This window comes from Anomaloglossus baeobatrachus, chromosome 2, assembly GCF_048569485.1.
Source record: "Anomaloglossus baeobatrachus isolate aAnoBae1 chromosome 2, aAnoBae1.hap1, whole genome shotgun sequence".
Classification (NCBI taxonomy): Eukaryota; Metazoa; Chordata; class Amphibia; order Anura; family Aromobatidae; genus Anomaloglossus; species Anomaloglossus baeobatrachus.
The window spans coordinates 790,757,991-790,781,576 of NC_134354.1; the positions used below are offsets into that span (position 1 = coordinate 790,757,991).

The 23,586-nt window shown below is 57.6% G+C and overlaps 1 protein-coding gene across 1 annotated transcript; it reads right to left on the reverse strand.

Annotated features, from left to right (window-relative positions):
• Nucleotides 1-3,274: 3,274 nt before the first annotated feature.
• On the reverse strand, nucleotides 3,275-23,220 carry LOC142290764 (secreted frizzled-related protein 2-like). The gene is made up of 4 exons (XM_075334755.1): nucleotides 22,958-23,220; nucleotides 6,763-7,291; nucleotides 5,223-5,300; nucleotides 3,275-4,595 (listed from the first exon to the last, which is right to left on the reverse strand). Exons 2-4 carry the CDS (start codon nucleotides 7,253-7,255, stop codon nucleotides 4,291-4,293), a joined length of 876 nt encoding a protein of 291 aa, XP_075190870.1. The 5' UTR covers nucleotides 7,256-7,291; nucleotides 22,958-23,220; the 3' UTR covers nucleotides 3,275-4,290.
• Nucleotides 23,221-23,586: the final 366 nt, after the last annotated feature.

The window sequence follows — 23,586 nt, forward strand, 5'->3', positions numbered from 1 at the left end:
GGAGCCCAGACCACCCAACACCAGGGACAGAGGAGCCGAAACCGCCCCGCACCAGGGACAGAGGAGCCCAGACCACCCCGCACCAGGGACTGAGGAGCCCAGACCACCAGGGACAGAGGAGCCGAAACCGCCCCGCACCAGGGACAGAGGAGCCCAGACCACCAGGCACCAGGGATGGAGGAGCCCAGACCACCCAGCACCAGGGACGGAGGAGCCCAGACCACCCCGCACCAGGGACTGAGGAGCCGTGACCACCCGGCACCAGGGACGGACTGAGGAGCCGTGACCACCCGGCACCAGGGACAGAGGAGCCGAAACCGCCCCGCACCAGGAACTGAGGAGCCCAGACCACCCAACACCAGGGACTGAGGAGCCCAGACCACCAGGCACCAGGGACAGAGGAGCCGAAACCGCCCCGCACCAGGGACAGAGGAGCCCAGACCACCCCGCACCAGGGACTGAGGAGCCCAGACCACCAGGCACCAGGGATGGAGGAGCCCAGACCACCCAGCACCAGGGACGGAGGAGCCCAGACCACCCCGCACCAGGGACTGAGGAGCCCAGACCACCCCGCACCAGGGACTGAGGAGCCCAGACCACCAGGCACCAGGGATGGAGGAGCCCAGACCACCCAGCACCAGGGACGGAGGAGCCCAGACCACCCCGCACCAGGGACTGAGGAGCCCAGGCCACCCAGCACCAGGGACGGAGGAGCCCAGACCACCCGGCACCAGGGACTGAGGAGCCCAGACCACCCAACACCAGGGACTGAGGAGCCCAGACCACCCCGCACCAGGGACGGAGGAGCCCAGACCACCCGGCACCAGGGACTGAAGAGCCCAGGCCACCCAGCACCAGGGACTGAGGAGCCCAGACCACCCGGCACCAGGGACTGAGGAGCCTAGACCACCCCGCACCAGGGACGGAGGAGCCCAGACCACCCGGCACCAGGGACTGAGGAGCCCAGACCACCCCGCACCAGGGACGGAGGAGCCCAGACCACCCGGCACCAGGGACAGAGCAGCTTTCATCAGCCAGTACAGGGCAGTCCTGAGCGCTCGGCCCGGTGACGGAGGAGCGCTGCGCACCTCTCTTCTGCTCTGGACTTTTCATCTGCACCGATCCATTGTAACAAACCCTCGCTGTGGTTTTAGGTCAAGAAGGATTTTCAGACTTTGGATGTAAATAAGAATGTTTCCATTTACTGACAGTAAGCAGGAAAAGGTGCGGTATATTAGGGAAGGTCACATGATATACCAGGGGTCACGTGACCACACGCAGGAAGGTCCCCAAAAAGCAAGAACGTGCAGGAGACGACTGAGCTCCCATGAGGTTTATGTATTTACAGACACTGCCCCCATCATCCGACAATTCTCCGTATTCTTCTCCATATAAATGAATTTCTGCGCAGCCTGGAGACGAGGAGTGAGCGGCGGTGGACCCCGCCTGGTTACTATGGATACGCTGGATACTTTCTAACAACTAGTTGCTTTTAAGACGTTGTCAGGCAGAGAGTTCCTAGCAACCAGTGTGCGTCGATTCCTCAGCACTGACACAGAGCGGACAGGGACGTCTCCTCCTGCGCACACGGGCCGGGGACGTCTCCTCCTGCGCACACGGGCCGGGGACGTCTCCTCCTGCGCACTCGGGCCGGGGACGTCTCCTCCTGCGCACACGGGCCGGGGACGTCTCCTCCTGCGCACACGGGCCGGGGACGTCTCCTCCTGCGCACACGGGCCGGGGACGTCTCCTCCTGCGCACACGGGCCGGGGACGTCTCCTCCTGCGCACACGGGCCGGGGACGTCTCCTCCTGGGCACACGGGCCGGGGACGTCTCCTCCTGCGCACACGGGCCGGGGACGTCTCCTCCTGCGCACACGGGCCGGGGACGTCTCCTCCTGCGCACACGGGCCGGGGACGTCTCCTCCTGCGCACACGGGCCGGGGACGTCTCCTCCTGCGCACACGGGCCGGGGACGTCTCCTCCTGCGCACACGGGCCGGGGACGTCTCCTCCTGCGCACACGGGCCGGGGACGTCTCCTCCTGCGCACACGGGCCGGGGACGTCTCCTCCTGCGCACACGGGCCGGGGACGTCTCCTCCTGCGCACACGGGCCGGGGACGTCTCCTCCTGCGCACACGGGCCGGGGACGTCTCCTCCTGCGCACACGGGCCGGGGACGTCTCCTCCTGCGCACACGGGCCGGGGACGTCTCCTCCTGTGCACACGGGCCGGGGACCTCTCCTCCTGTGCACATGGGCCGGGGACGCCCCTCCTGTGCACACGGGCCGAGGACGTCTCCTCCTGCGCACACGGGCCGAGGACGTCTCCTTCTGTGCACACGGGCCGAGGACGTCTCCTCCTGCGCACACGGGCCGGGGACGTCTCCTCCTGCGCACACGGGCCGGGGACGTCTCCTCCTGCGCACACGGGCCGGGGACATCTCCTCCTGTGCACACGGGCCGTGACGTCTCCTCCTGCGCACACGGGCCGTGACGTCTCCTCCTGCGCACACGGGCCGGGGATGTCTCCTCCTGCGCACACGGGCCGGGGACGTCTCCTTCTGTGCACACGGGCCGGGGACCTCTCCTCCTGCGCACACGGGCCGGGGACGTCTCCTCCTGCGCACACGGGCCGGGGACGTCTCCTCCTGCGCACACGGGCCGGGGACGTCTCCTCCTGCGCACACGGGCCGGGGACGTCTCCTCCTGCGCACACGGGCCGGGGACGTCTCCTCCTGCGCACACGGGCCGGGGACGTCTCCTCCTGCGCACACGGGCCGGGGACGTCTCCTCCTGCGCACACGGGCCGGGGACGTCTCCTCCTGCGCACACGGGCCGGGGACGTCTCCTCCTGCGCACACGGGCCGGGGACGTCTCCTCCTGCGCACACGGGCCGGGGACCTCTCCTCCTGCGCACACGGGCCGGGGACGTCTCCTCCTGCGCACACGGGCCGGGGACGTCTCCTCCTGCGCACACGGGCCGGGGACGTCTCCTCCTGCGCACACGGGCCGGGGACGTCTCCTCCTGCGCACACGGGCCGGGGACGTCTCCTCCTGCGCACACGGGCCGGGGACGTCTCCTCCTGCGCACACGGGCCGGGGACGTCTCCTCCTGCGCACACGGGCCGGGGACGTCTCCTCCTGCGCACACGGGCCGGGGACGTCTCCTCCTGCGCACACGGGCCGGGGACGTCTCCTCCTGCGCACACGGGCCGGGGACGTCTCCTCCTGCGCACACGGGCCGGGGACGTCTCCTCCTGCGCACACGGGCCGGGGACGTCTCCTCCTGTGTATACGGGCCAGGGACGTCTCCTCCTGTGTATACGGGCCGGGGACGTCTCCTCCTGCGCACACGGGCCGGGGACGTCTCCTCCTGCGCACACGGGCCAGGGACGTCTCCTCCTGTGCACACGGGCCGGGGACGTCTCCTCCTGTGTATACGGGCCGGGGACGTCTCCTCCTGTGTATATGTCTCCTCGCTCAGCACTATGGAGGCGACTCTGCACCTGGTGCGCAGCAGCGTCTGTCCTGGGCCAATGTCATCGAAATCAGTGGGAGGAGACTCTTGAAACCCTTTAAAATACATTCAGATGGAGAAGCCCTTTAAGGGAAAGTCCTTTTTTGTTTGAAGGGTCCCTCAGTATTACGCTGCTGACCCGACGTTCTGTACCGGGACCTCCAGTGATCAGCTCTGTAAGTGTTCTGTTCCCCTGCAGCGCCTCCACAGGGAATATAGAGTATTACACAATGGGAGGTCCATATAACATACAGGGTCCGGTCCTTCAGGGAGTACTTATATAAGCATCTCTACACCCCACCTATTAGAGTCAGGTCATATATAGAGAGAAGTGTCTCTTAAAGGCACAGTCACATGTAAATATTGTATATCTTCTTACCCCTCCTGCTTATTTCCATTATTACATAAAAATATAAAATAATAATCCTCTGAACTGAGCGCCACTAAAACCGCCGCCTGGAAGAGGTGGTGATATGTGTGGCTTCTGCCGACCCGTGGTGCACAGGCTCGGCTGATTGGCTGATCGGCACAAGAAGCGTGGGCGGCAGGGCGTGCACACACTGATTGTGGCCACCGGAGGCAGCGGCGCTCAGACTCTTTGTTCTGTTTTTCTGCCCCCTCCCATAATGGCCACACCCACTGCGCCGGCCTATAGGGAGGGGTATAATGATGAGTAGGCGGGTACATTACAATATCTCATGGCGGTGATGATGGCGCTCTGGTGGCTGCGGGCCCTGGGGAGGATGATGGGGGTCCCCCTCCCCCGCGGGGTCTAGCACTGCAGCTTCCGCACCGTCCGGGAGAACTTCTTCATTTCCTTCTCGCTCTTCTGCCATTTCCGGACCCAGGAGATGACGAGCCGGTCGTCTGCCCGATGCCCCATGACCAGCACCGTGGCCCCCGGCTCCTGCAGCTCCGCGCACACGCAGCTGTCACCGTCCGTCAGCCACAGCACCGTCTTCCTCAGCTCCTCCTCCGTCCAGCCCTTGGCTTTATACACCGTGCGGCTCCGCACCTCCGGGACCACCATGACGTCCCCCTCCACGGAGGACACCGAGCGCAGCGTCACCTTCATGGCTGAGAACGAGAGCAACAAGCGGGAAATGATGGGGAAGTGGTGCGGGTATGTATCACATAGGATTAGATACACGGGTCAGGAGACAGTATCACACAGAAGATTAGATACGCAGCTCAGCAGACAGTATCACACAGGAGAGGATTAGATACACAGCTCAGCAGACAGTATCACACAGGAGAGGATTAGATACACAGCTCAGCAGACAGTATCACACAGGAGAGGATTAGATACACAGCTCAGCAGACAGTATCACACAGGACAGGATTAGATACACAGCTCAGCAGACAGTATCACACAGGACAGGATTAGATACACGGCTCAGCAGACAGTATCACAGGATAGGATTAGATACACAGCTCAGCAGACAGTATCACACAGGAGAGGATTAGATACACGGCTCAGCAGACAGTATCACACAGGAGAGGATTAGATACACGGCTCTCCCTGGCCCTCCTGTATACAGCGGCCGTGTCCTGTCTGTTGCTCTGGGTCTATTAGGTGTAGTCCCAGTATAGACCAGTTACAGATCTGGGAGATCTCCGCGGGGCGGGGTCAGAGGTTCCTTTATTTTTGCTCTTTATATTCGCAGTTGTGAAATTCAATAAACTTTATTTGTAATAACTCACCAAAGTCCCGGGCGCAGAAATCCTGCAGGAATTCCTTCTCGGTGTCAGCGGGGCTGTGACAGGCGGAGCACGGGAGCTCTGAAAGCAGACGGGAGATCATGAGAGGGAGGACAGGTGCCGGCTGTGCCACGCTGACATCCTCCCAGCCGAGCCACGCTGACATCCTCCCAGCCGAGCCACGCTGACATCCTCCCAGCCGAGCCACGCTGACATCCTCCCAGCCGAGCCACGCTGACATCCTCCCAGCCGAGCCACGCTGACATCCTCCCAGCCGAGCCACGCTGACATCCTCCCAGCCGTGCCACGCTGACATCCTCCCAGCCGAGCCACGCTGACATCCTCCCAGCCGAGCCACGCTGACATCCTCCCAGCCGAGCCACGCTGACATCCTCCCAGCCGAGCCACGCTGACATCCTCCCAGCCGAGCCACGCTGACATCCTCCCAGCCGAGCCACGCTGACATCCTCCCAGCCGAGCCACGCTGACATCCTCCCAGCCGAGCCACGCTGACATCCTCCCAGCCGAGCCACGCTGACATCCTCCCAGCCGTGCCACGCTGACATCCTCCCAGCCGAGCCACGCTGACATCCTCCCAGCCGAGCCACGCTGACATCCTCCCAGCCGTGCCACGCTGACATCCTCCCGGCCACCTCCTGTGCCACGCTGACATCCTCCCAGCCAAGCCACGCTGACATCCTCCCAGCCGAGCCACACTGACATCCTCCCAGCCGAGCCACACTGACATCCTCCCAGCCGAGCCACACTGACATCTTCACCGGCCATGCCACGCTGACATCCTCCCAGCCGAGCCACGCTGACATCCTCCCAGCCATACCACGCTGACATCCTCCCAGCCGTGCCACGCTGACATCCTCCCGGCCACCTCCTGTGCCACGCTGACATCCTCCCAGCCATGCCACGCTGACATCCTCCCAGCCGAGCCACACTGACATCTTCACCGGCCATGCCACGCTGACATCCTCCCAGCCGTGCCACGCTGACATCCTCCCGGCCACCTCCTGTGCCACGCTGACATCCTCCCAGCCGAGCCACACTGACATCTTCACCGGCCATGCCACGCTGACATCCTCCCAGCCGTGCCACGCTGACATCCTCCCGGCCACCTCCTGTGCCACGCTGACATCCTCCCAGCCACATAATGGCCATGTGCCACGCTCCCATTGTCCTGGCCACCTCCTGCTGTGCCATGCTCACATCCTCCAGGCCACTTCTCGATATGCCACGCTCCCATCATCCCAGCCACCTCCCGCCGTGCCACGCTCACATCCTCCTGCCGTGCCACGCTCACATCCTCCTGCCGTGCCACGCTCACATCCTCCTGCCGTGCCACGCTCACATCCTCCCGGCCACCTCCGCTGTGCCATGCTCCCATCCTCCCGGCCACCTCCTGCCATGCCATGCTCACATCCTCCTGCCGTGCCACGCTCCCATCCTCCCGCCGTGCCACGCTCACATCCTCCCGCCATGCCACGCTCACATCCTCCCGCCGTGCCACGCTCACATCCTCCCGGCCACCTACCTTCCCTTGACACTGGGGTCTTATCCTCCATGCCAGCAGGGGGCACACACAGTTCGTTCCCTTCTGGAAACTGAGAACAGTTAAACATCTCCGGCCACGGAAACCCGAAGGCGGCCATCACGGGGGTGCAGCCGTCCCGGACCTCCTCACACAGGGATCGGCAGGGGTGAATGGCCTCCTCCAGGTCACTGAGGCACACCGGGGCAAAGAGGGAGCACAGGAACTTCTTGGTGTCTGCGTGGCACTGCTTGGTGAGAAGCGGCACCCAGGAGCCCGCCTGCTGCAGAACCTCTTTCATGGTGTCATGTCCTAGCAGGTTGGGCAGGCGCATCTCGCTGTAGCCCACCCCGTGGCACAGCGTCATACTGCTCGGCACCGGCTTGCAGCTGCTTTTACGGGTACTCAACTGGGTGAGAATAAAAGGAAATCCTGAGACTGGGGGCAGCAGGAGGACGACCCCCATCAGGAGCCCGGCGGACACAAGCACCAGCATGGCCACGGCAGAGAGAGTCCACAGATCACAGGAAACCTGGAAGATACAGAAACACAGAGATCACAATCCCACAGGATCTCCCGCAGCAGGTGATCACCCCGAGCTCCAGATCTACGGACAGCACGTCCCCCGCACACCGACTCCGCAACGCTGCAACCAGCAAGAAATACACGGAGGACGCCCGCATCTGCTGCATGAGCGGCTCCACACACACCACCACTATACCGCCACCTCCACATTACACCACCACTATACCGCCACCTCCACATTACACCACCACTATACCGCCACCTCCACATTACACCACCACTATACCGCCACCTCCACATTACACCACCACTATACCGCCACCTCCACATTACACCACCACTATACCGCCACCTCCACATTACACCACCACTATACCGCCACCTCCACATTACACCACCACTATACCGCCACCTCCACATTACACCACCACTATACCGCCACCTCCACATTACACCACCACTATACCGCCACCTCCACATTACACCACCACTATACCGCCACCTCCACATTACACCACCACTATACCGCCACCTCCACATTATACCACCACTATACCGCCACCTCCACATTACACCACCACTATACCGCCACCTCCACATTACACCACCACTATACCGCCATCTCCACATTACACCACCACTATACCGCCACCTCCACATTACACCACCACTATACCGCCATCTCCACATTACACCACCACTATACCGCCACCTCCACATTATACCACCACTATACCGCCACCTCCACATTACACCACCACTATACCGCCACCTCCACATCACACCACCACTATACCGCCACCTCCACATTACACCACCACTATACCGCCATCTCCACATACACCACCACTATACCGCCACCTCCACATTACACCACCACTATACTGCCACCTCAACATTATACCACCACTATACCGCCACCTCCACATTACACCACCACTATACCGCCACCTCAACATTATACCACCACTATACCGCCACCTCCACATTACACCACCACTATACCGCCACCTCCACATTACACCACCACTATACCGCCACCTCCACATTACACCACCACTATACCGCCACCTCCACATTACACCACCACTATACCGCCACCTCCACATTACACCACCACTATACCGCCACCTCCACATCACACCACCACTATACCGCCACCTCCACATCATACCACCACTATACCGCCACCTCCACATTACACCACCACTATACCGCCACCTCCACATTACACCACCACTATACTGCCACCTCCACATTACACCACCACTATACCGCCACTTCCACATTATACCACCACTATACCGCCACCTCCACATTACACCACCACTATACCGCCACCTCCACATTACACCACCACTATACCGCCACCTCCACATTACACCACCACTATACCGCCACCTCCACATTACACCACCACTATACCGCCACCTCCACATTACACCACCACTATACCGCCACCTCCACATTACACTACCACTATACCGCCACCTCCCCATTACACCACCACTATACCGCCACCTCCACATTACACCACCACTATACCGCCACCTCCACATTATACCACCACTATACCGCCACCTCCACATTATACCACCACTATACCGCCACCTCCACATTACACCACCACTATACCGCCACCTCCACATTACACCACCACTATACCGCCACCTCCACATTACACCACCACTATACCACTATACCGCCACCTCCACATTACACCACCACTATACCGCCACCTCCACATCACACCACCACTATACCACCACCTCCACATTACACCACCACTATACCGCCACCTCTGACATCTCCAGTCTCCTCGCAGAGACATCATATGAGACCGGAGTGTGACCCCAGGAGTCTAGGATATCACTGCAGCTTCAGAGCTGAGATCTGACCGCAGCTCCCTGGTCAGTGTGGGAACCTTTACACTAGGCTCTGTACAGTCACTGCCCCCTGTTATAGGAGCTCCGCTATGTGGAAGTTCTGGCCACAAGATCACGAGATTGCTGACTGTTTCCAAAATTTCCAAATAACCACTGAAATCTTAACTGAATGCAGAAAATGGGGAAACATCTCCTAACAGGCGTGACCGGGCGTGCGTCCAGTCGCAGACTACTGGCACCGGACAGTGGGTGGTCTCCACAGCCGTCCATTCAGGAGGAAGTATTTGGGGTATTGGCATTTGTCTTAATGACCCCCCATCCCACATAAACTGGAGGATCACTCACTGGGAATTTCAGGAGAATCAAACAACACCCCTCTCCCCCAAATGGGGCCGGAATAATGGGGTGAAAGCCTATGAAAGTACGATGCTGAAGAACACTTCTCACCTGACTACTCTCCCAACATCCTGAGATCCGGGCGACCCTCATCCCTCCACATCTCTTTCTCCTTCTCCTGGTTCCTCATCCTCTTTTGTCCTACTCCTCAGTTTTCCTTTGTCCTTCTACTTCTTCTTCTCCTCCAGGTTCCTGTCTTTCTACTTCTCTTCTTCTATAGTCCTCCTTTTCCAGGCTCCTCTGTCTCCTTCCTCCATGTTCTTCTCCTCTTCGTCTAGGTTCCTCTGTCCTCCTCCTCCTCATTTTCTAGGTTCCTCTGCTCACTTCCTCCAGGTTCTCCTGTTATCATTCGCTAGGCTCCTTGTCCTCCTTCAAGTTCTTCTCCTCCTCTAGGTTCATCCATCCTCTAGATTACACTGTCCTCCTCATTTTCCAGGTTCCTCTGCCCATATTTTCCTCTTCATTCTCCAGGTTCCTCGGTCCTCTTTCTAAAGGTTCCTCCGTCCTTCTCCTGGTTTATCTGTCTTCCTCCTCATTCTCCAGGTTCCTCTATCCTTTTCAGGTTCCTCTGTCCTCCTCCTCCTCCTGGCTTTTCTGTTCTCATTCTCCTGATTCCTCTGTCCTCCTGCTCCTCATTTTCCAGGTACCTCTATCATTCTCTTCCTCCTTCTTCTGCCAGTTCCTCTGTCCTTCACTTCCAGGTTCCTTTCGTTGCTCTGTCCTCATCGTTCTCCAGGTTCCTCTGTCCTTCTCATTTTCCAGTTACTTCTATCCTTTTCTTCCTCCTTATGCTGCCAGTTCCTCTGTACTCCTCTTCCAAGTCTCTATGTACTCCACTTCCAGGTTCCTATGGTCTCCTCCAGGTTCTTCTGTTCTCCTCCTCAAGACCCAAGGTTCCTCAGTTCCCCTCAAATTTCCTCTGTCCTGCTCCTCCAGACCCCTCTATCCACCTCCTCCAGACCCCTCTATCCACCTTCTCCTCTACCCTTTTGTCCTTCTACTCCAAACTCATCTCTTCTCCTCCAGACCCCTCTGTTCTACTCCAGACCCTTCCGTCATCCTGCTCCCGACCCCTCATTCCACCTTCTCATCCACACCCCTATGTCCTCCTCAAAACGCCTATGTTTTCCTCCACAGCACTCTGTCCATCTTCTCCTCTACAACCTTATCCTCCTCCAGACCCCTCTGTCCATCTCAAGACCCTTCTGTCCACCTCAAGACCCTTCGGTCCTTCTCCTCCTTCAGACCCCTCTGTCCTGCTTTTCCTCCAGACCTCTTTGTACTCTTCCTCCAAACGTTTCTGTCCTCTTCCCCTTCCAGACCCTCTGTCCTCCTGCAGACCCCTTTGTCATGATCCTCCTCCAGACCGCCCTGTCTTTCTACTCTCCAGACCACTCTAAAGTAGCTCTTATTCTCCAGATTCCTGATCCTCCATGTTCCTTTGTTCTCCTCCTTCTATTCCTGACCCCTCCGTCCTCCTCCTTCAGAATCCTCTGTCCTTCTTCTCCACACCACTCTGTCCTCCTCTGCTACACCCCTCTGTCCTCCTCCTCCAGACCCCCTCTGTTCTCAAGCCTTGAGACTCCTACACAGTAGCTTTCATTCTCCAGGTTTTTTTGTCCTCCTCCTCAAAGCCCATCTTTCCCCCTCCCCAGATCCCTCTTTCCTGCTTCTTCACCACAAAACGTTGTCCTCCTCTTCCACTACACCCCTTTGTCCTCCTCCCACTCCACACCCTCTGGCCATGTGCCCACGGGAGATCATACCCGCGGACTTTTCTGCAGGTATTTCCGCAGGTTCACTCAGCATCTCCCCGAAATCCGCAGCTATCCATGCGGTATTTCTGCGGAATTGTTGCAGTAAACCTGCGGAACAGTGCGGATTTCATGCAGAATTCCTGCGGATTTCCTGCCCTGTATCTCCATAATGGAAAGGCAGGAATTCCCTTCACCAGACCCCTCTGTCCTTCTCTTCTAGACCAGTCTGTCCTCCTCCTTCTCCAGACCCCTCTGTCCTTCTTTTCTAGACCAGTCTGTCCTCCTACTTCTCCAGACCCCTCTGTCCTCCTCTTCTAGACCAGTCTGTCCTCCTTCTCCAGAATCCTCTGTCCTTCTCTTCTAGACCAGTCTCTCCTCCTTCTCCAGACCCCTCTGTCCTCCTCTTCTAGACCAGTCTGTCCTCCTGCTTCTCCAGACCCCTCTGTCCTCCTCCTCTATACCAGTCTGTCCTCCTTCTCCAGACCCCTCTGTCCTCCTCTTCTAGACCAGTCTGTCCTCCTCCTTCTCCAGACCCCTCTGTCCTCCTCTTCTAGACCAGTCTGTCCTCCTTCTCCAAACCCCTCTGTCCTCCTCTTCTAGACCAGTCTGTCCTCCTCCTTCTCCAGACCCCTCTGTCCTCCTCTTCTATACCAGTCTGTCCTCCTCCTTCTCCAGACCCCTCAGTCCTCCTCTTCTAGACCAGTCTGTCCTCCTCCTTCTCCAGACCCCTCAGTCCTCCTCTCTAGATCAGTTTGTCATCCTCCTTCAGATCCCACTGTCCTTCTCCAGAGCCTATCTTCCTCCTCTAAATCAGTCTGTCCTCCTCCTTCTCCAGACCCCTGTCCTCCTCTTCTAGACCAGTCTGTCCTCCTCCTTCTCCAGACCCCTCAGTCCTCCTCTTCTAGACCAGTCTGTCCTCCTCCTTCTCCAGACCCCTCTGTCCTCCTCTTCTATACCAGTCTGTCCTCCTCCTTCTTCAGACCCCTCTGTCCTTCTCTTCTAGACCAGTCTGTCCTTCTCCAGACCCCTCTGTCCTCCTCTTCTAGACCAGTCTGTCCTCCTCCTTCTCCAGACCCCTCTGTCCTCCTCTTCTATACCAGTCTGTCCTCCTCCTTCTTCAGACCCCTCTGTCCTCCTCTTCAAGACCAGTCTGTCCTCCTCCTTCTCCAGACCCCTCAGTCCTCCTCTTCTAGACCAGTCTGTCCTCCTCCTCCAGACCCCTCAGTCCTCCTCTCTAGATCAGTTTGTCATCCTCTTTCAGATCCCACTGTCCTTCTCCAGAGCCTATCTTCCTCCTCTAGATCAGTCTGTCCTCCTCCTTCTCCAGACCCCTGTCCTCCTCTTCTAGACCAGTCTGTCCTCCTTCTCCAGACCCCTCTGAGATCCCTCTTCTAGACCAGTCTGTCCTCCTCCTTCTCCAGACCCCTCTGTCCTCCTCTTCTAGACCAGTCTGTCCTCCGCCTTCTCCAGACCCCTCTGTCCTCTTCTAGACCAGTCTGTCCTCTTTCTCCAGACCCCTCTGTCTTCCTCTTCTAGACCAGTCTGTCCTCCTTCTCCAGACCCCTCTGTCCTCCTCTTCTAGACTAGTCTGTCCTCCTTCTTCTCCAGACCCCTCTGTCCTCCTCTTCTAGACCAGTCTCTCCTCCTTCTCCAGACCCCTCTGTCCTCCTCTTCTAGACCAGTCGGTCCTCCTCCTTCTCCAGACCCCTCTGTCCTCCTCTTCTAGACCAGTCTGTCCTCCTCCTTCTCCAGACCCCTCTGTCCTCTTCTAGACCAGTCTGATTTCCTCCTTCTCCAGACCTCTCTGTCCTCCTCTTCTAGACCAGTCTGTCCTCCACCTTCTCCAGACCCCTCTGTCCTCCTCTTCTAGACCAGTCTCTCCTCCTTCTCCAGACCCCTCTGTCCTCCTCTTCTAGACCAGTCTCTCCTCCTCTTCTAGACCAGTCTGTCCTCCTTCTTCTCCAGACCCCTCTGTCCTCCTCTTCTAGACCAGTCTCTCCTCCTTCTCCAGACCCCTCTGTCCTCTTCTAGACCAGTCTGTCCTCCTCCTTCTCCAGACCCCTTTGTCCTCTTTTAGACCAGTCTGTCCTCCTCCTTCTCCCTCTGTCCTCCTCTTCTAGACCAGTCTGTCCTCCGCCTTCTCCAGACCCCTCTGTCCTCTTCTAGACCAGTCTCTCCTCCTTCTCCAGACCCCTCTGTCCTCCTCTTCTAGACCAGTCTGTCCTCCGCCTTCTCCAGACCCCTCTGTCCTCCTCTTCTAGACCAGTCTCTCCTCCTTCTCCAGACTCCTCTGTCCTCCTCTTCTAGACCAGTCTCTCCTCCTCCTCTTCTAGACCAGTCTGTCCTCCTTCTTCTCCAGACCCCTCTGTCCTCCTCTTCTAGACCAGTCTCTCCTCTTTCTCCAGACCCCTCTGTCCTCCTCTTCTAGACCAGTCTGTCCTCCTCCTTCTCCAGACCCCTCTGTCCTCTTCTAGACCAGTCTCTCCTCCTTCTCCAGACCCCTCTGTCCTCCTCTTCTAGACCAGTCTCTCCTCATCCTCTTCTAGACCAGTCTCTCCTCCTTCTCCAGACCCCTCTGTCCTCCTCTTCTAGACCAGTCTGTCCTCCTCCAACTCCAGACCCCTCTGTCCTCCTCTTCTAGACCATTCTGTCCTCCTCCTTCTCCAGACCCCTCTGTCCTCCTCTTCTAGACCAGTCTCTCCTCCTTCTCAAGACCCCTCTGTCCTCCTCTTCTAGACCAGTCTCTCCTCCTTCTCCAGACCCCTCTGTCCTCTTCTTCTAGACCAGTCTGTCCTCCTCCTTCTCCAGACCCCTTTGTCCTCTTCTAGACCAGTCTGTCCTCCTCCTTCTCCCTCTGTCCTCCTCTTCTAGACCAGTCTGTCCTCCGCCTTCTCCAGACCCCTCTGTCCTCTTCTAGACCAGTCTCTCCTCCTTCTCCAGACCCCTCTGTCCTCCTCTTCTAGACCAGTCTGTCCTCCGCCTTCTCCAGACCCCTCTGTCCTCCTCTTCTAGACCAGTCTCTCCTCCTTCTCCAGACTCCTCTGTCCTCCTCTTCTAGACCAGTCTCTCCTCCTCCTCTTCTAGACCAGTCTGTCCTCCTTCTTCTCCAGACCCCTCTGTCCTCCTCTTCTAGACCAGTCTGTCCTCCTCCTTCTCCAGACCCCTCTGTCCTCTTCTAGACCAGTCTCTCCTCCTTCTCCAGACCCCTCTGTCCTCCTCTTCTAGACCAGTCTCTCCTCATCCTCTTCTAGACCAGTCTCTCCTCCTTCTCCAGACCCCTCTGTCCTCCTCTTCTAGACCAGTCTGTCCTCCTCCAACTCCAGACCCCTCTGTCCTCCTCTTCTAGACCATTCTGTCCTCCTCCTTCTCCAGACCCCTCTGTCCTCCTCTTCTAGACCAGTCTCTCCTCCTTCTCAAGACCCCTCTGTCCTCCTCTTCTAGACCAGTCTCTCCTCCTTCTCCAGACCCCTCTGTCCTCCTCCTCTAGACCAGTCTGTCCTCCTTCTCCAGACCCCTCTGTCCTCCTCTTCTAGACCAGTCTCTCCTCCTTCTCCAGACCCCTCTGTCCTCCTCTTCTAGACCAGTCTCTCCTCATCCTCTTCTAGACCAGTCTGTCCTCCTTCTCCAGAAGCCTCTGTCCTCCTCTTCTAGACCAGTCTCTCCTCCTTCTCCAGACCCCTCTGTCCTCCTCTTCTAGACCAGTCTGTCCTCCTCCAACTCCAGACCCCTCTGTCCTCCCCTTCTAGACCAGTCTGTCCTCCTCCTTCTCCAGACCCCTCTGTCCTCCTCTTCTAGACCATTCTGTCCTCCTCCTTCTCCAGACCCCTCTGTCCTCCTCTTCTAGACCAGTCTCTCCTCCTTCTCAAGACCCCTCTGTCCTCCTCTTCTAGACCAGTCTCTCCTCCTTCTCCAGACCCCTCTGTCCTCCTCCTCTAGACCAGTCTGTCCTCCTTCTTCAGACCCCTCTGTCCTCCTCTTCTAGACCAGTCTGTCCTCCTTCTTCTCCAGACCCCTCTGTCCTCCTCTTCTAGACCAGTCTCTCCTCCTTCTCCAGACCCCTCTGTCCTCCTCTTCTAGACCAGTCTGTCCTCCTCCTTCTCCAGAACCCTCTGTCCTCCTCTTCTAGACCAGTCTCTCCTCCTTCTCCAGACCCCTCTGTCCTCCTCTTCTAGACCAGTCTCTCCTCCTCTTCTACACCAGTCTGTCCTCCTTCTTCTCCAGACCCCTCTTTCCTCCTCTTCTAGACCAGTCTCTCCTCCTTCTCCAGACCCCTCTGTCCTCTTCTTCTAGACCAGTCTGTCCTCCTCCTTCTCCAGACCCCTCTGTCCTCTTCAAGACCAGTCTGTCCTCCTCCTTCTCCAGACCCCTCTGTCCTCCTCTTCTAGACCAGTCTGTCCTCCGCCTTTTCCAGACCCCTCTGTCCTCTTCTAGACCAGTCTGTTCTCCTCCTTCTCCAGACCCCTCTGTCCTCCTCTTCTAGACCAGTCTGTCCTCCTTCTCCAGACCCCTCTGTCCTCCTCTTCTAGACCAGTCTCTCCTCCTCTTCTAGACCAGTCTGTCCTCCTTCTTCTCGAGACCCCTCTTTCCTCCTCTTCTAGACCAGTCTCTCCTCCTTCTCCAGACCCCTCTGTCCTCCTCTTCTAGACCAGTCTGTCCTCCACCTTCTCCAGACCCCTCTGTCCTCCTCTTCTAGACCAGTCTCTCCTCCTTCTCCAGACCCCTCTGTCCTCCTCTTCTAGACCAGTCTCTCCTCCTCTTCTAGACCAGTCTGTCCTCCTTCTTCTCCAGACCCCTCTGTCCTCCTCTTCTAGACCAGTCTCTCCTCCTTCTCCAGACCCCTCTGTCCTCTTCTTCTAGACCAGTCTGTCCTCCTCCTTCTCCAGACCCCTTTGTCCTCTTCTAGACCAGTCTGTCCTCCTCCTTCTCCCTCTGTCCTCCTCTTCTAGACCAGTCTGTCCTCCGCCTTCTCCAGACCCCTCTGTCCTCCTCTTCTAGACCAGTCTCTCCTCCTTCTCCAGACCCCTCTGTCCTCCTCTTCTAGACCAGTCTGTCCTCCGCCTTCTCCAGACCCCTCTGTCCTCCTCTTCTAGACCAGTCTCTCCTCCTTCTCCAGACTCCTCTGTCCTCCTCTTCTAGACCAGTCTCTCCTCCTCCTCTTCTAGACCAGTCTGTCCTCCTTCTTCTCCAGACCCCTCTGTCCTCCTCTTCTAGACCAGTCTCTCCTCTTTCTCCAGACCCCTCTGTCCTCCTCTTCTAGACCAGTCTGTCCTCCTCCTTCTCCAGACCCCTCTGTCCTCTTCTAGACCAGTCTCTCCTCCTTCTCCAGACCCCTCTGTCCTCCTCTTCTAGACCAGTCTCTCCTCATCCTCTTCTAGACCAGTCTCTCCTCCTTCTCCAGACCCCTCTGTCCTCCTCTTCTAGACCAGTCTGTCCTCCTCCAACTCCAGACCCCTCTGTCCTCCTCTTCTAGACCATTCTGTCCTCCTCCTTCTCCAGACCCCTCTGTCCTCCTCTTCTAGACCAGTCTCTCCTCCTTCTCAAGACCCCTCTGTCCTCCTCTTCTAGACCAGTCTCTCCTCCTTCTCCAGACCCCTCTGTCCTCTTCTTCTAGACCAGTCTGTCCTCCTCCTTCTCCAGACCCCTTTGTCCTCTTCTAGACCAGTCTGTCCTCCTCCTTCTCCCTCTGTCCTCCTCTTCTAGACCAGTCTGTCCTCCGCCTTCTCCAGACCCCTCTGTCCTCTTCTAGACCAGTCTCTCCTCCTTCTCCAGACCCCTCTGTCCTCCTCTTCTAGACCAGTCTGTCCTCCGCCTTCTCCAGACCCCTCTGTCCTCCTCTTCTAGACCAGTCTCTCCTCCTTCTCCAGACTCCTCTGTCCTCCTCTTCTAGACCAGTCTCTCCTCCTCCTCTTCTAGACCAGTCTGTCCTCCTTCTTCTCCAGACCCCTCTGTCCTCCTCTTCTAGACCAGTCTGTCCTCCTCCTTCTCCAGACCCCTCTGTCCTCTTCTAGACCAGTCTCTCCTCCTTCTCCAGACCCCTCTGTCCTCCTCTTCTAGACCAGTCTCTCCTCATCCTCTTCTAGACCAGTCTCTCCTCCTTCTCCAGACCCCTCTGTCCTCCTCTTCTAGACCAGTCTGTCCTCCTCCAACTCCAGACCCCTCTGTCCTCCTCTTCTAGACCATTCTGTCCTCCTCCTTCTCCAGACCCCTCTGTCCTCCTCTTCTAGACCAGTCTCTCCTCCTTCTCAAGACCCCTCTGTCCTCCTCTTCTAGACCAGTCTCTCCTCCTTCTCCAGACCCCTCTGTCCTCCTCCTCTAGACCAGTCTGTCCTCCTTCTCCAGACCCCTCTGTCCTCCTCTTCTAGACCAGTCTCTCCTCCTTCTCCAGACCCCTCTGTCCTCCTCTTCTAGACCAGTCTCTCCTCATCCTCTTCTAGACCAGTCTGTCCTCCTTCTCCAGAAGCCTCTGTCCTCCTCTTCTAGACCAGTCTCTCCTCCTTCTCCAGACCCCTCTGTCCTCCTCTTCTAGACCAGTCTGTCCTCCTCCAACTCCAGACCCCTCTGTCCTCCCCTTCTAGACCAGTCTGTCCTCCTCCTTCTCCAGACCCCTCTGTCCTCCTCTTCTAGACCATTCTGTCCTCCTCCTTCTCCAGACCCCTCTGTCCTCCTCTTCTAGACCAGTCTCTCCTCCTTCTCAAGACCCCTCTGTCCTCCTCTTCTAGACCAGTCTCTCCTCCTTCTCCAGACCCCTCTGTCCTCCTCCTCTAGACCAGTCTGTCCTCCTTCTTCAGACCCCTCTGTCCTCCTCTTCTAGACCAGTCTGTCCTCCTTCTTCTCCAGACCCCTCTGTCCTCCTCTTCTAGACCAGGCTCTCCTCCTTCTCCAGACCCCTCTGTCCTCCTCTTCTAGACCAGTCTGTCCTCCTCCTTCTCCAGAACCCTCTGTCCTCCTCTTCTAGACCAGTCTCTCCTCCTTCTCCAGACCCCTCTGTCCTCCTCTTCTAGACCAGTCTCTCCTCCTCTTCTACACCAGTCTGTCCTCCTTCTTCTCCAGACCCCTCTTTCCTCCTCTTCTAGACCAGTCTCTCCTCCTTCTCCAGACCCCTCTGTCCTCTTCTTCTAGACCAGTCTGTCCTCCTCCTTCTCCAGACCCCTCTGTCCTCTTCAAGACCAGTCTGTCCTCCTCCTTCTCCAGACCCCTCTGTCCTCCTCTTCTAGACCAGTCTGTCCTCCGCCTTCTCCAGACCCCTCTGTCCTCTTCTAGACCAGTCTGTTCTCCTCCTTCTCCAGACCCCTCTGTCCTCCTCTTCTAGACCAGTCTGTCCTCCTTCTCCAGACCCCTCTGTCCTCCTCTTCTAGACCAGTCTCTCCTCCTCTTCTAGACCAGTCTGTCCTCCTTCTTCTCGAGACCCCTCTTTCCTCCTCTTCTAGACCAGTCTCTCCTCCTTCTCCAGACCCCTCTGTCCTCCTCTTCTAGACCAGTCTGTCCTCCACCTTCTCCAGACCCCTCTGTCCTCCTCTTCTAGACCAGTCTCTCCTCCTTCTCCAGACCCCTCTGTCCTCCTCTTCTAGACCAGTCTCTCCTCCTCTTCTAGACCAGTCTGTCCTCCTTCTTCTCCAGACCCCTCTGTCCTCCTCTTCTAGACCAGTCTCTCCTCCTTCTCCAGACCCCTCTGTCCTCTTCTTCTAGACCAGTCTGTCCTCCTCCTTCTCCAGACCCCTTTGTCCTCTTCTAGACCAGTCTGTCCTCCTCCTTCTCCCTCTGTCCTCCTCTTCTAGACCAGTCTGTCCTCCGCCTTCTCCAGACCCCTCTGTCCTCCTCTTCTAGACCAGTCTCTCCTCCTTCTCCAGACCCCTCTGTCCTCCTCTTCTAGACCAGTCTGTCCTCCGCCTTCTCCAGACCCCTCTGTCCTCCTCTTCTAGACCAGTCTCTCCTCCTTCTCCAGACTCCTCTGTCCTCCTCTTCTAGACCAGTCTCTCCTCCTCCTCTTCTAGACCAGTCTGTCCTCCTTCTTCTCCAGACCCCTCTGTCCTCCTCTTCTAGACCAGTCTCTCCTCTTTCTCCAGACCCCTCTGTCCTCCTCTTCTAGACCAGTCTGTCCTCCTCCTTCTCCAGACCCCTCTGTCCTCTTCTAGACCAGTCTCTCCTCCTTCTCCAGACCCCTCTGTCCTCCTCTTCTAGACCAGTCTCTCCTCATCCTCTTCTAGACCAGTCTCTCCTCCTTCTCCAGACCCCTCTGTCCTCCTCTTCTAGACCAGTCTGTCCTCCTCCAACTCCAGACCCCTCTGTCCTCCTCTTCTAGACCATTCTGTCCTCCTCCTTCTCCAGACCCCTCTGTCCTCCTCTTCTAGACCAGTCTCTCCTCCTTCTCAAGACCCCTCTGTCCTCCTCTTCTAGACCAGTCTCTCCTCCTTCTCCAGACCCCTCTGTCCTCTTCTTCTAGACCAGTCTGTCCTCCTCCTTCTCCAGACCCCTTTGTCCTCTTCTAGACCAGTCTGTCCTCCTCCTTCTCCCTCTGTCCTCCTCTTCTAGACCAGTCTGTCCTCCGCCTTCTCCAGACCCCTCTGTCCTCTTCTAGACCAGTCTCTCCTCCTTCTCCAGACCCCTCTGTCCTCCTCTTCTAGACCAGTCTGTCCTCCGCCTTCTCCAGACCCCTCTGTCCTCCTCTTCTAGACCAGTCTCTCCTCCTTCTCCAGACTCCTCTGTCCTCCTCTTCTAGACCAGTCTCTCCTCCTCCTCTTCTAGACCAGTCTGTCCTCCTTCTTCTCCAGACCCCTCTGTCCTCCTCTTCTAGACCAGTCTGTCCTCCTCCTTCTCCAGACCCCTCTGTCCTCTTCTAGACCAGTCTCTCCTCCTTCTCCAGACCCCTCTGTCCTCCTCTTCTAGACCAGTCTCTCCTCATCCTCTTCTAGACCAGTCTCTCCTCCTTCTCCAGACCCCTCTGTCCTCCTCTTCTAGACCAGTCTGTCCTCCTCCAACTCCAGACCCCTCTGTCCTCCTCTTCTAGACCATTCTGTCCTCCTCCTTCTCCAGACCCCTCTGTCCTCCTCTTCTAGACCAGTCTCTCCTCCTTCTCAAGACCCCTCTGTCCTCCTCTTCTAGACCAGTCTCTCCTCCTTCTCCAGACCCCTCTGTCCTCCTCCTCTAGACCAGTCTGTCCTCCTTCTCCAGACCCCTCTGTCCTCCTCTTCTAGACCAGTCTCTCCTCCTTCTCCAGACCCCTCTGTCCTCCTCTTCTAGACCAGTCTCTCCTCATCCTCTTCTAGACCAGTCTGTCCTCCTTCTCCAGAAGCCTCTGTCCTCCTCTTCTAGACCAGTCTCTCCTCCTTCTCCAGACCCCTCTGTCCTCCTCTTCTAGACCAGTCTGTCCTCCTCCAACTCCAGACCCCTCTGTCCTCCCCTTCTAGACCAGTCTGTCCTCCTCCTTCTCCAGACCCCTCTGTCCTCCTCTTCTAGACCATTCTGTCCTCCTCCTTCTCCAGACCCCTCTGTCCTCCTCTTCTAGACCAGTCTCTCCTCCTTCTCAAGACCCCTCTGTCCTCCTCTTCTAGACCAGTCTCTCCTCCTTCTCCAGACCCCTCTGTCCTCCTCCTCTAGACCAGTCTGTCCTCCTTCTTCAGACCCCTCTGTCCTCCTCTTCTAGACCAGTCTGTCCTCCTTCTTCTCCAGACCCCTCTGTCCTCCTCTTCTAGACCAGGCTCTCCTCCTTCTCCAGACCCCTCTGTCCTCCTCTTCTAGACCAGTCTGTCCTCCTCCTTCTCCAGAACCCTCTGTCCTCCTCTTCTAGACCAGTCTCTCCTCCTTCTCCAGACCCCTCTGTCCTCCTCTTCTAGACCAGTCTCTCCTCCTCTTCTACACCAGTCTGTCCTCCTTCTTCTCCAGACCCCTCTTTCCTCCTCTTCTAGACCAGTCTCTCCTCCTTCTCCAGACCCCTCTGTCCTCTTCTTCTAGACCAGTCTGTCCTCCTCCTTCTCCAGACCCCTCTGTCCTCTTCAAGACCAGTCTGTCCTCCTCCTTCTCCAGACCCCTCTGTCCTCCTCTTCTAGACCAGTCTGTCCTCCGCCTTCTCCAGACCCCTCTGTCCTCTTCTAGACCAGTCTGTTCTCCTCCTTCTCCAGACCCCTCTGTCCTCCTCTTCTAGACCAGTCTGTCCTCCTTCTCCAGACCCCTCTGTCCTCCTCTTCTAGACCAGTCTCTCCTCCTCTTCTAGACCAGTCTGTCCTCCTTCTTCTCGAGACCCCTCTTTCCTCCTCTTCTAGACCAGTCTCTCCTCCTTCTCCAGACCCCTCTGTCCTCCTCTTCTAGACCAGTCTGTCCTCCTCCTTCTCCAGACCCCTCTGTCCTCTTCTAGACCAGTCTGTCCTCCTTCTCCAAACCCCTCTGTCCTCCTCTTCTAGACCAGTCTGTCCTCCGCCTTCTCCAGACCCCTCTGTCCTCCTCTTCTAGACCAGTCTCTCCTCCTTCTCCAGATCCCTCTGTCCTCCTCTTCTAGACCAGTCTCTCCTCCTTCTCCGGACCCTTCTGTCCTCCTCTTCTAGACCGGTCTGTCCTTCTCCAGAGCCCTCTGTCCTCCTCTTCTAGACCAGTCTGTCCTCCTCCTTCTCCAGAGCCCTCTGTCCTTCTCTTCTAGACCAGTCTCTCCTCCTTCTCTAGACCCCTCTGTCCTCCTCTTCTAGACCAGTCTGTCCTCCTTCTCCAGACCCCTCTGTCCTCCTCTTCTAGACCAGTCTCTCCTCCTTCTCCAGACTCCTCTGTCCTCCTCTTCTAGACCAGTCTGTCCTCCTCCTTCTCCAGACCCCTCTGTCTTCCTCCTCCAGACCGTCTGTCCTCATCCTCTAGACCAGTCTGTCGTCCTTCTTCAGAGCCTATCTTCCTCTTCTAGACCAGTCTATCCTCCTCCTTCTCCAGAGCCTATCTTCCTTTTCTAGACCAATCTGTCCTCCTCCTTCTCCAGACTCCTCTGTCCTCTTCTAGACGAGTCTGTTCTCCTTTTCCAAACCCCTCTGTCTTCCTCTTCTAGACCAGTCTGTTCTCCTCCTTTTCCAAACCCCTCTATCCTCCTCCTCTAGACCCCTCTATCCTCCTCCTCTAGACCCCTCTATCCTCCTCCTCTAGACCCCTCTATCCTCCTCCTCTAGACCCATCCATCCTCCTCCTCTAGACCCCTCTATCCTCCTCCTCTAGACCCCTCTATCCTCCTCCTCTAGACCCCTCTATCCTCCTCCTCTAGACCCCTCTATCCTCCTCCTCTAGACCCATCCATCCTCCTCCTCTAGACCCCTCTATTCTCCTCCTCTAGACCCATCCATCCTCCTCCTCTAGACCCCTCTATTCTCCTCCTCTAGACCCATCCATCCTCCTCCTTTAGACACCTCTATCCTCATCCTCTTCCAGACCCGTCTGTCCTCCTCATTCAGACCCCCTACATTAGCTATTATAAGGCATAAATTTGTTCTATAAAACGTCCTTCAACTTTCAAAACGAAACCAGACAGTGACCGGGGCTGGGCTACCGTCTCCGGTAAGAGGTGAGCACCGTGAGAGCGGCAGCGCTTGAAGTCCAGAAAAACTACAAGCGACAGCAGGAAGGCGGCGATGCCACTGTACAGCCCCGGTGAGCCCGATCCTAGGGTCTTACCTGCAGGAGCCCCTCTCCCGGTGCGCGGCAGACCCCGGTGTTCTGTGCAGGAGCCCCTCTCCCGGTGCGCGGCAGACCCCGGTGTTCTGTGCAGGAGCCCCTCTCCCGGTGCGCGGCAGACCCCGGCAGGCGTTATGCACTCGGCAGCTCCGGCTACACTGCAGATCGCACAGTACAAGCCCGGACAGCGCCGGACCCTCCCCTGTGCTGCGCCCCCCGGAGGGGTCCTGCCCCTCCAGCTGTGACACCGGGGGAATCTCTGCGGTTCAGGCGCTATTCTGCCTGCAGGCGGCGCAGCATCATAAATCCTGGGATTAGTGCTATAAAGTCGCAGGCGGCCACAGAAGACGCCTCAGTCACAACAAAACTCCGCACATGAACAGAACCAAGTCCTGAGAAACCTGCCACATTCCCAGGAGCATAACCCCCATCAGATCGTCTCTCCTGAACAAGCAGAGCTGCAGTGTAAAGCAGAGGTGGTGCAGCAACCAGAGCTGCGGGATGAGTCAGACTGACAGTGATTGCCTGCTGTCCAGGACCCTTTGGGGTGTTCCTTGCATCAGACTGACAGTGATTGCCTGCTGTCCAGGACCCTTTGGGGGGCTCCTTGCGTCAGACTGACAGTGATT

Excerpts from the sequence above, each read along its gene's own strand:
- LOC142290764 (XM_075334755.1), bottom strand. The coding sequence starts at position 7,255 with ATGCTGGTGCTTGTGTCCGCCGGGCTCCTGATGGGGGTCGTCCTCCTG. Across the intron at positions 5,301-6,762 it reads GACCCCAGTGTCAAGGGAAG|AGCTCCCGTGCTCCGCCTGT; the intron begins GTAGGTGGCCGG and ends GTCTGCTTTCAG. Across the intron at positions 4,596-5,222 it reads TTTCTGCGCCCGGGACTTTG|CCATGAAGGTGACGCTGCGC; the intron begins GTGAGTTATTAC and ends TCTCGTTCTCAG.